The 16795-nt window shown below is 37.3% G+C and overlaps 1 protein-coding gene across 1 annotated transcript; it reads right to left on the bottom strand.

The window, feature by feature from the left end:
* Positions 1-8308: 8308 nt before the first annotated feature.
* On the bottom strand, positions 8309-13581 carry LOC113355356 (pathogen-related protein-like). The gene is made up of 5 exons (XM_026598191.1): positions 13360-13581; positions 9878-11458; positions 9552-9684; positions 9036-9334; positions 8309-8596 (listed from the first exon to the last, which is right to left on the bottom strand). Exons 2-5 carry the CDS (start codon positions 10022-10024, stop codon positions 8423-8425), a joined length of 753 nt encoding a protein of 250 aa, XP_026453976.1. The 5' UTR covers positions 10025-11458; positions 13360-13581; the 3' UTR covers positions 8309-8422.
* Positions 13582-16795: the final 3214 nt, after the last annotated feature.

Here is a 16795-nt window from a genome sequence, read left to right as displayed (position 1 = left end):
GAAGCTCTTGCTATCTGTCTTATTTTTCCATGTCATGGGTGGCGTTACTGATTACCAGTCATTTGGTATTACTTCTATCACATGCATCTGTGTATTATGACCCGTACTTTCCAGACTAAAGAGCATGCTTCCGTGCAAATAGGAGATTTTCAACAAGTGTTTCCTTATTGCTTTTTCAATGCCAGATTGTTTACATGAGAAAAATATTCCTATAAAACAACGAAATTTCTCAACCTTTTTCCCGTTGCTATTGATTTTCCTACTTTAACAAACTATGTATCCAAGTTGAAATGTTTGTTGTTTGTCGTTGGTGGGTTGTTCTATGACTTCTCTACCAATTCTTGATTAGAATTCTGCTAATCTAAATTGTGTAATTTAATTTGTACTTTCCGAATAATCTATTGCCATTGTGTTAGATATTGTTGGAGTGTTGGTGGCCATCACCAATCCCAAACTCTTCACAACAAGAAGTTTCTGGTCAAGCTTATCATGTTAAATATCTCGAAATATGATTCAAGCAATGGATGTTCATGGATCCTTGGCAATCTTAGTTGATAACAACTTATTTTTTAAGACCAATTTTTATTTCAAGTTGATCATTTTTTCCCAAGCAATGATAATATCTATGGCGATTGGGAATGTTTCAAAACATGAAGGAGAGTTTTACTAAAACCTAGACACAGGTTTAATACGCATACCCAGTACTCGTACCCTAGACATCTAAATGCAGGAACGTAGGTAGGTACGCATACCCAGTATAAGTACCCTGAGATTCTGAATGTTTGTCAATCGGGGAGGCATGTGTACCCCTATACATACCTACCCAGTACGAGTTAAACAAATGCTCACAAACTATTTTCGCAAATATGTTGGCGTTGCTACAACTCTAATAAACACTTCTAAGTCATCTTTGATCACTAAATCACTTTTTTTTTTCTTTTGTGAATCATGATTTATGCCGTGAGTGTTAAATGAACACGATAATGCTTATACGTTTGCATGGCATACTTTCCATGAACTATCATTCTACACAGTTCTAGTATCTTGGACCACATTGTATATTCTTTTGTGTAATTTCAAGACGAACTTCTCACATGCTTACATGAACTCCTTACAATGAGTTTCATCTAAACTGAGAAAGTATTTGCTTGAATCTCAATTTATCTTAGCTTGAATTCAAAGCTACCTATTGTGTTGAAAGTATATACATAGAGAAACTCAAACGACTGAGAATTTCAATCCCTGACACTTGTGTATCCTAGTTGTATGCTAGAGTCATCCCCTATTAACCTAATTTTCCTATGAGAAATATAATTAGGTTTACGACTTAAAAACTTCACTTAGGGATTCATGAAGCCACGTTCGACTATCTTTACCTTGATAGTTCTTGTATGCCGATCTTATTCTAATTGATTGTCGAGGTTTTTGATAATCTCAAATCAAGAACGAGATAGATAAAAATCGCAAAGTTCTCTTTTGTCTCAGATTTTTTGATTCCTCAAGATAGATAGCTAAACATCTTCTTTGTTGATCGATTTAAGTTTTTTCTTGAGAGGTAGTTAATAGTCCAGGCTTATCAGCTAACTGAGTGTAAGTGTTCCCGATTCATGAAGTTTCTAGCTTTGTATATTGCAAACAAATTTCCAAGCCATAATCTAAACGATCTAAAAGGAAATAAAATAGGTTTATCTGTTAGAGGCAGATTGGTATCAAAAGTCTTCACTTAGATTGAAGCAACTCTCATGCTGTAAAGGAAGTCATCCAAGGGAATTAATTTCCAGAGCCTTGTGAGGTTCAAGAGACGTAAGGTGCATGAATGTAGGATTACTTGGAGGGTTAATTCCGTCTCAACTACATTCCATTCCGAAGTATGATATTAGGCTAGTGTCTGTAGCAGCTTCATACAGTTTGGTGTTCAAAGCTGAACAAGATCCCGGGGTTTTTCTGCAAGTGCAGTTTTCATCGTTAACAAAACTTCTAGCGTCTTGTGTTTCTCCGTTTTCGCATCATATTGTTTTATCTTTATAATAAAAATAACACAAGTACTACTTGTTCAATTTACATAGTTTAAGTCCTTAATAATTGTGATCAATTATGAGATATGTTTTTATAAAATCCGTATCTTGAAAGATAGATATCAAGATTCCTACTTGGCAGAATTCAGACCCTCTTGATTTGGATACGACTAGATTGATATTGGATATTGATTTGTGAGATCGTCCAAGAACTCTTCTACACAATCAGGTTCACTGACTTTATTGTCTATACATATTGGTTGTGGAAGAGATAAGAGAAAACTCTATATACATATTTTTCAAGGATCTTTAATTAAATATACTTGCGATAGTGTTAGGTTTTTCCCATACAGGTTGCCGAACGAAAAATTTGGTGGTATACTTAGTACCCTCTCCTTAATCAACCGAATTAATCCGGGTCAAATTCATTAACGAAAATAGTTGGTTATGGGGTTCTTGAGTTTGCTCGTTTTTGTTTTCCAATGGTAGGCCTCAAACTAGCCTGGAATTTCAAACCCAAATATTTAAAATGCCAACCAACCTGAATCCATATAATAACCTGGATTGATTGGGGTATACCCAGATTAATTGGGGTATACCTAATGAGACAAAACCCAAGCAATTTTGAAGTGAAAGAAGCCACCCCTTAACCTTGTATTTTCTAAATGGCTAATATACCCTTGGTTAATTAACACTAAAAATTCAGATTAGGTTAATTAATTGAGTTTAAATTAAAATTTTGAAATTATGAATTCAGTAGATTAAACCTTTTATCTGTTTTATGAGTTCGATTTCGATCAAAAAATTTGGTTTTGAAAATGTGAAAGGTCGGCAAGGTCGACATTTGAATGAGGTGCTGACCAAGTTTCACCGATATCGTCTACATTTCAATAAGGTGCTGAATAAGTTTAGCCGGCATAGTCCTCGGTTGAAGAAAACACCGACCATTTTTCGGCCGAAAGGGTCTTTGAATGAAGAATATGCCGACTATCTTGGGCCAGCAATCTTACGTTCGGCATGTAAATATTTCCTACAATGCCGGTTGATACCTATAATCGGCATGCTAATGATTTCTAACATTGCCGGCTGTTGAAAAGTCGGCAATGTAACCTTGCCGACCTGTAGTTATACCCAACAGAAAACAAAATATGGGAAGATGTAATTCACTTTATTCATGCAATTTTGGTTACTACATTGGTTGAAACATAAAATCTAACTCCTTGTCGATGGAAAAACGAATGCACTTAGCATGTGCATCAAGCCTTTGAACCCCTAGGCGATCCTAGTGGACGAGTTATAGTCTCATGAGGGTTTACATAGAGATCTACCCACAAAACCTACACTAAAACCATCACTTGGAGGAATCCCAGTCATCTCCGGCCTGCATGAAGTCCGGGGCATACTCCGAGATTTTGGAGACCATGAATTCATAACTTGCATAGAATGTGAATGCTTCCCCATTTTCCTCCAAGTAGCGCGCTTTGACGACTTCATGCTACAAAAACAAAACAAAAACTTACTTTGTTAGTGGTGTTTAGTAGGAATATCAAACAACATGGATCACGTAAAATAAACCACAAAAATACTTACAAATTGTTCAATGGAAAAGTCGAAGTTGGTAGCGTTGAAAATCCGGGGTTGGAGAGCTAAATAAGCAAGTATCGCATTTTCGATGACTAGGTGCCTATCATGGACTTGTTGAACACTTCTTCCATTAGGATTCCCAAACTCTTGCCTAAATTTGTTGTGTACCCTAACCCAAAAGGTTACGACATCCACCCTTATGGAGGACTGATGTCTAACTCGAGTTTCCGCGTACCACACTTTGGTGATTGCCAAATCTTCATTTGAATCAAATGATGCCATTGTTGTATGTAGAAAGCTATTGGGTGAGTTAGATAGAGTGTATAATGATATGAGCTTTGGAGAGTATATGCAAATAGTTATGTGTTGTTTTGCAGAGAGAAGTAGTGTATTTATAGATGGGGACCAAATTTGGCCGTTATGGTAGTCAATCAATGCAATTGTACTTACAAAAATTTGAATTTTGAATTCACCGGCGAGGTTTTTGTTTCCCCAACATACCGACTAAGTTTGGCCGGCAAGGTGGAACTTTTGTTACCCTGCCGACCTTATTATGATTTTAGACATCAGGAGTTCATTTTCTTCTGTATAACCGTCAGGAAGGTATTTGGTCATTAGCGTGCCGTCTATGGTATAGTCGGCAAGGTCGTATTTTATAACCATGCCGACCTTATGGTGATTTTAGGCATCAGGAGTTCATTTTCTTCTGTATAGCCGTCGGAAAGGTATTTGGTCATTAGCGTGCCGGCTATGATACAATCGGCAAGATCGTTATTTATAACCATGCCGACCTTATGATGATAAAATAGGCATCAAGAAAAGGTATTTTCTGCAACACATAGTTGGCAGGGTCGATAACATAATACCTTGCCGGCTATAAAACAGCCAGCTTGGTATTAATCTGCATACCTTGCCGACCCTGGTAACTACACCATTTCTGCTGTCAGGGCTGACTGTCTGACAATTCACAACCTTGCGGACCCTGGTTTAGTCGGCAATGTAACTTTACAAAAGCATGTCAGCGTAAGTATTGAAACTTTACATAGCTAAACAAACCATTCATTCAACAACTAGAAATCCAACACTTTTTGTCCAAAATACGAAAACATGTCCCATAAACCTTAAAAAAAAACATTTGTCCAACCGTTAACCTTAACATTTGTCTACCACAACATAAATACATAAACTAGGAATGCATTCATTTACCACCACGACCACGGCCCCGTTTAGCATTATCACGACCACGACCACCACTACTACTACCATCACCACGGGAAGGATCCCTCTTTTTGTCAGCATTCATCTTGGCTTGTGCTTCCCTCCTGGCTTTTTCTTCCCTCTTTACTTCAGCATCAGCTTGCTTGAACAATTCACAGGAATCCTCATTGTCAACAATGCTAGCATAGTCAATGTGCTTGCTTTTCTCTTCAATCGACAAAGGCTCTCCTCTGTCTCTGGCGCAACACAACACCTTCATAAAGGTCTTCAAATGCTCCTTCTATTTTCAATTAAACAACAAACAATTAATAGAATGATTCGATAATGTAATCTTAAAACAGTAAGAGAAACTCTAAAATACTTACAAAGAACTTAAAACTTGTTGCTGGGTCTTTCGATATCTTCATATTACGAGCCAATTCTTCAGCAGTCGGTTCCCTAATCACAGTAGGAAGAGCCCAACCCAAGTACCACGTCATGTATTTCTCATGAGCTTCATGACCTTCGAGTCACCTCATCCAAAAGACTCGTATCGACTTTACGACCACGTCTTCCATTCCAGTGATCTTTAACTGGCACTGGTGCATAAGCGACGTTAATAGTTTTTTGGGACGTGATGCAGTCCTCCCTTAACACTTTAAAGAACGACTCAACATCGAAATGAGATTCTTCTTGGACGTAACCCAATTGTCGCATTACCCGATGTGGATCGTATATTGAAAATCCATGGGAGAACAACAAGGGTCCGTAGTTTAATGCAACATCATCTTTCCTTTGGATTAAACCTTGATTTCTAGCATCTCGATACAGATCATATATTACCTCATCCGCAGTCAATTTGTCCAAGGCGATTCGGATTTTGATAAGCTGTTGCGGCATTTTCTTATCCTGACCACCCTTAAAGCTGTATCTTTGTCCTCTTAAATTATCAATCACAACATTCTCAATCACTTTGACGTAGGAGTTGGCTTTCACTAAAGTAGGGAAGTGCATATATATCCAAACCTATGCAAACACAAAGTTTAGTAAGAATCTTATCTTACTAGAATTTTGAAAATATAAATGATTTAGACAATAAAATTATCTGGAAGAGACATACATTTCCGTTAACTTGCGCAGTGAGTGCCCTTGAACCCTTTGTCAACTCATTGTTCAATAAGGCGACCACAGCCAAGAATACTCATCCATCTTATCTAAGGGATCCAATAGTTGCATATACCTGACGTCGGCCAAGCTTCCGGAACTGTCGGGGAAGATACATTTTCCCAGGACGTATAACAAATAAGCTGACACGGTAGCATTGATTCGCACCAAGTCCACCCATCCTTCCTCATCATAGATTTTCTTGGTCCCATATAATGTGTCCCTCAACTTCTTCAGATTAAACTTCTTGCTTAGGTGACCATCCTTTATCACAAGCATTGCCTCCGTCTCACTGATTTCTTTTCCCTCAACCTCGAGGCCTAGAATTTGATGAGCATCATCGGGAGTTATCGCCATATCACCGAATGGGAATAACATTGTATCAGTCTCTCCGTAGAACCTCTCACAGAATGCAGATACGGTAACTCTATCATACTCAATATTCGAACTCTCCACCGCAGGCCACAACTCGGAGTTCTTGACAATCGTTTGCACCTCGTCACATTCATCGTCAAGTTCCCAGTTCTTCATCACTGAACATGAAGCTTGGAGCCTCAAGAGACGGATGGCATGCTTGTGATCCTAAATACCAAAAAAAACAAAATGAAAATAAATACAAACACTTGAAGAAAATTTAAGATTGATACACTTAAATAAAAAACAAACACGGATTGAGATTACTTACGACAGTATTTTGGATTTGACATGCCCATGAGTCTTTGTATCCAAAAATAACATCTCCACCATCTTCCGGGGTCCCCTTTAGAGGCTCACCTAGTTTCAATCTAACCTTCAGTGAAGGGGAGGCATGTGGTAATCAGCTGGTTTAGTGATAACCCTCTTCTTCTTTCCGGTTTCGGTTAAAGTTGAAGCTTGGGTTTTTTGAACAATAGCTTGAGTTTGTTCTTCTTCTTCTTCTTCTCCTTCTTCTTCTTCTTCAACAATTTCATCTTCGATATCCTTATCTTTATCTCCATTACCATCATCATCATTATCATCATTACCTCCTCTATCAAGTGGCTTGTCTTGATCACCATCATCATCATCATTGTTACCTCCTCCAGCAGCCGGAGTTCTTTCAACAACAACATCATCATCACCTCCTCTACCAGATGGAATTGATTGGTCTTCATCTGGAGTTTCATCCGAATCATTTGGTTCCGGTGGTGGTTGAGAATCATTCCGTACACGGATCTTGAACGCCCCGGCTCAACAAATTCCCCTCGATGTGTTGTAGTCAAGAATTTTTCACCAACACGAGGAGGTCTTGAAGGAGGAGTAACAGTTTTATTCTTTCCCTTTTGCGACCTAAACAAGAACAATTTAAAAAGAAATCAAAAGTCGGCGGGGTCGACAAATATAACCAATCCGGCGGAACAAGGTCGGAAGGGTCGATATCTAAACTACATGTCGGCGAAAGCATAGTCGGCAAGGTCTTATTCCAATAACCTGCCGGCTTATAACAACTTGAACATATGATTTTCAACATCAATAGTCGGCAGGCTCTATAATAAAAAACAATACCGGCTAACATAAAGCCGATAGGGTGGTATTCAAATACCATTCCGACTTTCAAAATTTAAGGCATCAAGAGATACTAAAAAATTGAAATACAGCCGGCAGGGTAAAAATTTATAACCCACCGGCTAAAAAAAACTAACGTCGGCAGGTCATAGGTTGAATACCTTGTTGACCCTGTAAGTAGCAGTTACAGATATTAACAACCGACAAGATCTTCAACCTAAGAGCTTGCCTACTAAACCTAGCTATGAAATGTCGGCAATGTCGTGGAACAAACACCTCGCCGGCTAAATAACTGCAAATTCAGAATTTTGATTTTTCTGACTTAATTTGACATGCAAACATGAAATTGAAGTACTAAAGTGAGTTTAAGTAGACCCTTACTTTCTCAATCGCGTCATTTCTCCTTTTTCAGCGGCTTGATTTCTTCTTCTTCAACCGCTTTTTCCTTCTCTTTCTTTTGAACTAACAAAGCAATTCCAGGGTTGTATTCGTTGGGTTTTCTATTTGTGTTTTTCGTACGACTAGGTTTCGGCAGTGGTGGCTCCATGTTTGAAGATTAACCGGAGTTTTCGAATCGACGATTACGATGAATTAATCGACGAGTTTTGATGATGGTGTGATGGAGAGCCGGTATGGTTGTGGAGGAGAAGAAGAAGAGAAGAAGGAAGATGAAATGAAAAGAATAAAACTGATTTAGGATTATTAGAATTATAAGGGGTAAGGGTAGTATTGTAATTTCACCCATATTTGGCCTCCCTTTAATAAGGACACTATGTCCATATAAATCTGGGTATACCCCAATCTCGCCAGGTATAATAACAACCTATCTCAAACATATATAACATTATACTTCTAAAACAAACATAATCACAAAGGAGTCGGACATGATTATTGCAAATTTAAATATCAGAACCACAACTTATATGGGGTTGTACAATTCAATCCTCCTTGTAGAAAGGGCATCCTTGAGCATTGGTGGATGGAGTAGTCTTTTCATGTTCTTCTTGGGATAAATTTGAAGAATCTATTTTGGGTCCTTTGAGTAGACCTCCAAAAAGCTCCCCAGGGTCATAATAGATCTCCACATCTTCAGCTCTTAAAGTTTCATCTACCTGTTCGAGGATTCACAATATTAATCAACAACAAATTAAGATGCTCTTGATCTATGTAGGGAAAAAAAAAGAGGTTACTTGTATCGCGTCACATAATAACCTTTTTTTTTCTTTTTTTTTTGTGAGTCGAGTAATTGTATCATATATTAACCATAAAATTGAGGATGGGATGGTAATATTTCAAGATGGGCAAGTGTATGATGGGACGAGTTGTTGAACATGTATGGGCTGCATATGTACTGAACCAGAACTAAGATAAAAAGCAAAAGCAAATTTGAGGTTGCAATTTAGTGCTTTTGGCTCTTGCAAGCCATGTGTAGAAAACATATATATATATATATATATATATATATATATATATATATATATATTATCCCTCTCTTGGTAGGTTTGAAAACGATTTGAAAGACAGATCATTGTCTAATTAATGTTGGGTTACCTTGAGAACACCCAAGCCATAAAACTCGACTTTGTGGCCAGTGGGAGCATGACCTTTGAAAGGACCTTCCATGTAACCCCAGTGTCTGAACTTAAAAGCAATTAGAGGTGGCCCTGAGTAGACCTTAATAACTTCCCAAGCAAAACCACGAGGAAACGCTGATCTAAATATGTCATGAGAAGATGCAAAGCTCTCTTCATCAGCTTTGTAGTATTGAAATTCCTCAGGCAAAGATGTTTTCAGCAAAGCGTTGTAACTCCCTAATTTCAGGACCTCTTCTCCTGATAATCCCTCTCTTCCTACATAACAGAAACAAATTTTCCGCTCATCATATTTTTACTTTATTTTATATGTATGGATTGGGGCCTCATGAGATACTTAGTGTTGCACTGACCTATAAGGATAGGTAGCAAACACACAGACGAACCAGTAGTACCACTCACTGTACCAACCTCTCAAGTAACTAGCTAGTACAGTATAAAAAATGAAAATGAAAATGAAAGATGTAGGTGTTACCATTAACAAATAACTTGAATTTTTCTGGGTTGATAGTTTTGAAGTCCTGTAGCCGAGTTTTGTGAGAAAGCTCCATTTCCCATGTTTTAATGGCGTTCTGTACGGTTTCCTCTAAAGATCCCTCTGGCCATACCTGAGCACATGATTAGTATATAAACATCATTGACAATAATGCATATAGGGTGTGAATGGAATAAATTTATAGCTTGATGATCTATCGATATGACACAGATGATTTTGATTTTTAAACAGTACACTTGGAAGAATTTCATAGATACACAGAAGATAATAACAAGTAATTGATCATGAAACGTGTGCATATATACGTTTGTTTGGCCTTGCTGAAAGAGTTCATTAACGAGGTCGTAGATAGGAGGACCACCATGCCTCCACTGTACATCTTTATGCTCATCTCCATACATGTAAGATCTGTACTTATCTCCCTGGTGGTGATCATGATCAGAAGAACCCATATATATGATGTGGTGTTGATAATATGTTACTTTACTGGTGGTGTTACTATAAAGAGAGATGATTTGATGAATAAGAGTGTTCGAACCAGGAGTATCAATATATATGTGTTGTGTGTGTGTATGCAAAGTATTCAGCGTACTCAGAATAAACAGACGAGGTGGCTAGTATTCTAATGAAATTAATATCATCATCAATAGCTATAGACAGAATAAACAGATGAGGTGGCTAGTATTCTAATGAAATTATAGAGTTGGCAGTCTACACGCAAACAAACATTAATGGTTTTAGGTTACATGGACTTTCGCGGATGAAAATGGAGACAAAACATTACAATTTTTTTAATGGTTTTATCTGGTTACCAAACCAAGGGCGTCACTTTCATAAATGCGCAACATTACGCGATAGAGATAAGATTTACTGTTATTTTTCCAGGGAGAACAGGCCCAATTTAATGTAGCCAGGAAAAACAAATGAATGCAACAGGAGGGAGTCCAAATGCTGAAGTCTGAAAATGTGTTTAGATTGAAAACTTGAATATACTTTTACCCATACCATATACTATGTTTTACGTGTAATATAAATGCTAGTTGACAACAACGCTCAGGAAGCTCGACCTGCAACATCGGGTTACAGCCTGGTAAGCGTTTCAACACTTCTACGAAAGATGTGTTACTTCCCTGAGATCCCTAATTCTGTTGTTTTTGCATCTAATAATTTACCAATTGCTCCTCAATTCTGGAATGCCTTCGAAAATCAAGCAGGTAAGTAAGCTTCTTCTTCTAGTTATCGGATGGTGTAACTGGCAGCTGTGTCTCACTATACCTACCTCACTTGCATACTATCAGACTGGTGTATTGCCAAAAGTAACAGATTTGCTGATTTGATTTTATGAACAGCTCTGCTTTCATCTATTAGACTATTACCATTCCTCATTGCGCCGCTCATCATTGCATCAACGTTATATCAAACGCACTCCAAGTTCGTCTGAATGTAAGCTACCATATTTCCTCATGTTCTCCTCTTACGAATTTTTAGAATGTTCGTGCTCAGAAGTTGTGGTTTTCTGGCTGTGCAGAAGTTGGTGCTGTAAAAGCAGGAAACCCTGGTGTTGAAAAGCACAGTTTGACCCGAGATACCCCTTCTCTTCTTTGCAATAATGACCCCATTTCGATAGTTCTGCCATTACCCATAGTTTGTACTGTATAAAACAAACTTAGGAGCACTGACGAAATGTATTGACTTAACCAACTAAGTATCAAAATGGGATCACATAAAAATTACGATCTTCTTATAGTTCTCAGGGGACCGAGCAAAGATTGAGAAGCCCTCGTATGTGAAAACTGGTGTTCCTCGTCTGAACGGGTCAGTTGAAGCACAGCACGAAGAAAATCCTGATATTCCTCTCCAAGTAGCTTGTCTATTTCATCAACTGCCTGAAAATCTCAAGTATATAAGCCTATGTATATTATCTAACAAACCCGTACATTCACATCAAGTAAATCACGTAGATTGATCATTAGTATCTACGCATACAATCATGTGACAATTCTAACCCTCTCAAGATATTCGTCAACTATTTGAATTCCTTATAAGTTACAACAGAAGTATCACTTAAAATTTTTTAGCAAGGCAACGTATTCAGATTCTCCTACCACACATGTAACTGTAAACACAAAATTGCTCTAGCAACAAAATATCTACCATATGAATATGCTTTGATGTCCTTAGTTTCAGCATTTGAAGAGCGAGATTATGAGTTTACAGTCTAAATCTATTCATACAAGCAAAGCAAGTTGATACATCAAGATCATTCATAATGTCTGCAATTAGATGCGACCAATAAGCCTCTCTACTTCTGCCTGCACATGCTCATATGAGGAATTGCGTGATATCATCCATATTTTTGCTGATACTGTTAAAACTCAAATGAATTTTTACTAGAACTGAGTTATCTTAATTAAATTGATTCATGAATGAATCAGTCGAATTTTCAAGCATACTATTGGTAAAAGAGCTGTAAAATTAATGTCAATAATAATTGTTTAGTAACATTTTCAGCCTCAGAATGAACTTGTGTCGATCGGCCACAGAGAGCTGAGGTACAGCACCAATAATAAGTTAGTAACATTGTCAACACATCGACATATTGCTGTTTCATTTAAGCCCTGACTATATTATAATTCATCTAATTCTTATAACTCGTCATACTGAAAGTGCAACACTTCAACTTTTAAATAGACAAATAAAACAGATATGTTAATTTGAAAAAGAATAAAGTTAAGACACCTTAGTTTCAAACTATTCAATAGCTATTTATGTCTACTGTGTTAGCAGACAGTTGGGTTTAGGTATTCTCACTGAACGTACAGACCCAAAAAAAGCTGGGTAGAGACTCAAACCTTCATCAAAATAAGTACCAAGATTCAGTAACTCGATGGAAAAGACTGCACTACATGTGATTGCAAGAAATGTCGATACAATTTGCAGAGAGCTGTTAAATACTGATCTTCGATTCATTACAATTTATTTACACAAAACTCATGTAAAAAATTGAGCAAGCATACAAGATATCCAGTGATCTTTTGAAATACACACCGAGGACTCTGAATCCAGAGCGACCAAACACATGCATGACTTGAAATGACAACACCTACCAAAACTTTTTTAATGTGTATTTCTATGACATTTAATTGATTAATTGCATGTCGAGAGTTGAGACGATTAAACACCTAGGACGTAACCTAAAAGGAGTACGCACACCCAGACTCTCTTAGTCCAAAGATTGTATTTCTAACGCATTTAATCGGCTTAAAGCATGTTGAGACATCTAAAGTTTGCATTAACTACCTCATAAACTACAGATTCTACAGAATAACCACCCAAGATGGCTAAAACTTCATTGTCTCGCTAAAGTAGCATAAGAAAAGAAATACACAAGATCAATCTTCTTGAGCTAATCAAATATGGTACTTAAACAACGCATAATCCATCCACCATCTCTTTTTCCTTGTTTTGAGGATTTGAAGCACCAGTAATTATTGTTCTGATACACCTGTCAATAAACCTAACTAGAACATATACATCTAGATGCCTTAGAAGGACAGAATCACTACACAATTCCACTTTTCACCTCAACAGTACATCATCAAGAGAGATCATAAATTCAAAAGGCTAAAACTCATTTCTTACAAGTCTTCAATCAAGGAAACCCAGCCTAAGCTAATTGAATCTCCGCTAATTTAGAAAACCCCTAGTTTAAAGAAAAGACCTGATTTCATACAATTAACTAGCTATCAATTGAACAAGAAGACATGGTGAAATTCAGAATCATTACCTCTTCGAATTACAAGAGAATCCACTGAGTCGTGTATCATCACCATGTTCAACTGTTAACCATCATCTTCGTGATCGTCGATCAAAAATTAAGTTAATCAAGTTGATAATACTTCTTTTCAATTGCACAAACCGATAGAACTCAATGATGAAGCTTCTGGTTTTCAGAAGAATTTTAATGGCGGAAGGGAACGGGAAAGAGAGTGAGAGTGTTGGTGCTTTTTCTTCGTTTTCTTCTTTTATCACCAAAAGTCAAAAATAAAAAATCATCCATTACTACTGCTCTCCTGGCCCACAAAAAGTTCTCTAATGTGCTAAAAGTGTTGAAGTATTGTAACTCCCTCCATCCAACGTATATAGGCGGAGGGACCAATTCTCTTAGATCAAAATGAATATTACTTTGAATTTATTATTTTTCATGTTTTTTTTTTCCTTTGTCTTATTACCAACACAATTTTCTATGTATAATAAATAAGGGTATTTATGGGAAAATTCATCTTGAAAATAGGACTCCGCCTATCTATTAGTTCAAAGAAAATTTAAAATTCCGCCTATATAATAGGTACCGAGGGAGTATACTTTTTTTTTGATACTAAAGTGAGTTTTATTTATCACTGAATTAAGGAACATAGTCTTCCTCTACCCATTTGGTGATATCAGGAGAAAAGTTTGAAACATAAAAATAAGACAAAGCTTCAAGCCTAGCTTTTCTTGCTATCTCATGAGCTACACTATTACTAAGTCTCTTAACTCCTTTGCAAAACCATAGTTTATTTATTAAAAACTTGTCTTTAATTGCAGAAACTAGATGTTGATTGAACCAGTGAACTTTTGAGTCTTCACAGGTAATCGAGTCCATCTCGAAAATAACTTTATTGAAGCTACATTCCTCCATCCATTCCACTGCTAAGGCCAGAGCTTTGCATTCAAAATATTCAACTCCTACCTCTTCATCCACCTCTTCCTCCAAATTAAAGCCTTTCACTCCTACTGCATGACCTGCATGATTACGAACTATTAGACCAATGTTACCTTTTCTTGTTTCAGACATATAAGAAGCATCAATATTAAGTTTTAGAAACTCTTCTTCTGGTGGTACCCATTCTTTGATACCTGAATATTGATTTCCATGAACCTGAACATCAGTATCATTAGGAGAACATTGTATTATAAGATGTTGTATTCTAGATATGGTGTTGCTCCTATTATGATGAGTATGGCTGCACAACGGGTAGGGTGGGTAGGATATGGCCTATACCCGCCACCCTACCCGTTTATTGGCGGTTAAGAAAATCTTTACCCGCCATCCTACCCGCCAAATAATGGATAGGGTAGGATACAGTTAAAAAACTGGCGGGTAGGGTAGGATTGGCGGGTATGAGTAGGGTATGTGCACCCCTAGGTAGGGTGGGTAGGATATGGCCTATACCCGCCACCCTACCCGTTTACTGGCGGTTAAGAAAATCTTTACCCGCCACCCTACCCGCCAGATAGTGGATAGGGTAGGATACGGTTAAAAAACTGGCGGGTAGGGTAGGGTTGGTGGGTATGGGTAGGGTATGTGCACCCCTAAGGATGAGTATCTTGAAAAATCAAATTACATATGTCCTTCCATATATACCAAACAATGCACATTAGCTTAATAATATACTTTTCATACTCATTTTGGGGATGTTCAACTGTAGTGAACCAAGAAATAATCCAAGCCTGCAAAGAGTTAAAACTCTGAGTAACGGTAAGAATATCTACCTGTAAAGAGTTCCATATGGCTCTAACATAATCACATTCAATCAACAAATGTTCAATGGTTTCATTAATGTTGTTACAAAACTTACAGTGAGGTTCTATTTCAGAAATGTAACTTGCTAGTTTATTTCTTACAGGAAAAATGTTTTTTAAATATTTCCAGACAAAAAGTTGTACCCTATGTGGAACTCTATAGTGCCGGAGATTTTTCCAAACTTCCTTAGGGATGTTTTCTCCTGTGATTTTATTAGTTACAGTGTTAGCATTGAGAGTGTTATAAGCACTCTTCACAGTAAATTTACCTTTCCTATCAGGCTTTCAGATTAGATAATCCTCACAAGAAGATGGTATATTCATGTCTAGGATAGCAGTAGAGGTCTCATGGTTGAAGAGAGAAAATATGAGCTCTTGGTTCCAAATTCTAGTACCAGGCACAAATAAATCACAAACCAAAGTATAAGAAGAGAGGCTAGATAGTCCTACAATTGGGACAGGTGGAATATTGAAACCAGTAATCCAGTTATCAAGCCAAATGTTAATTTTAGTGCCACATTGTACAATACACGTGGTGTTTTGTTGCACAACTTAAATTCCAGAATAAATACCTCTCCAAAGCCATGAAGAGTCATCTTTTAGCTTATCAACGTGGAGCAAGCTACCATTCCTCCCATACTTGGCTCTAAGAATTTGCATACAAAGAGAGTCATTGTCATTACAAGCTTTCCAAGCCAATTTTTCTAACATAACAATGTTAAAATATTCAAGGTTTCTGAATCCTAAACCACCTAAGGCTTTAGAAAAAGCAGGGGTCTAACAACACCACCCAATATTTCGCTTAAGAATATGTATGGACAAAATCGAATATACTTTTAAGAGAATCAACACGACTCAATCAATTAAAAGTATATCAACGAGTTTATATCTCTATCCTTATTTGATTTCTTCAAACAGAAACTGTGAGTATTAATCAAATACAAGGAATAACTTGGACGGTACCAAAGACCAATATCCAAGTGTTAATCAATGAAATCAACAACAACAAGGTTGTATCTCTAATCGATTAAACTTCAACGCACAACCTGTATTATTTCAAAGTATAAAGATAACAATATAATGCGGAAATTGAAATAACACAGACACCAGAAATTTTGTTAACGAGGAAACCGCAAATGCATAAAAACCCCGGGACCTAGTCCAGTTTGAATGCACACTGTATTAAGCCGCTACAGACACTAGCCTACTACCAACTAACTTCGGACTTGACTATAGTTGAACCCCTATCAATCTCCCACTGATACAAGGTACAGTTACACTCCCTACGCCTCTGATCCCAGCAGGATACTGCGCACTTGATTCCCTAGCTGATCTCACCCACAACTAAGAGTTGCTACGACCAAAAATCACAGGCTTTAACAATAAACAAATCTATCTCACACAGAAAAGTCTATCAAAGGATAAATCTGTCTCCCACAGATAAACCTAGGTTTTGTTCCGTCTTATGATATGAAATCAAGGTGAACATGAACCAATTGATAATCCGGTCTTATATTCCCGAAGAACAGCCTAGATTAATCAATCACCTCTCAACAATCCTTTCTGAATACACAGGCGGTTTGTCAAGGAATCACAAACAGTGATACGAAGATGTTTGTGACTTCTTTATCTTGCCTATTGGAGAACTCTCACGATCT

The sequence above is a fragment of the Papaver somniferum genome, chromosome 3, assembly GCF_003573695.1.
Source record: "Papaver somniferum cultivar HN1 chromosome 3, ASM357369v1, whole genome shotgun sequence".
Taxonomy (NCBI): Eukaryota; Viridiplantae; Streptophyta; class Magnoliopsida; order Ranunculales; family Papaveraceae; genus Papaver; species Papaver somniferum.
Note: the sequence above shows the minus strand (reverse complement) of the source record. Positions and strands in the feature narration are given on the sequence as shown.

Excerpts from the sequence above, each read along its gene's own strand:
- LOC113355356 (XM_026598191.1), bottom strand. The coding sequence starts at position 10,024 with ATGGGTTCTTCTGATCATGATCACCACCAGGGAGATAAGTACAGATCT. Across the intron at positions 9,685-9,877 it reads TTCAGCAAGGCCAAACAAAC|GTATGGCCAGAGGGATCTTT; the intron begins GTATATATGCAC and ends TCATGTGCTCAG. Across the intron at positions 8,597-9,035 it reads ATGGCTTGGGTGTTCTCAAG|GTAGATGAAACTTTAAGAGC; the intron begins GTAACCCAACAT and ends ATCCTCGAACAG.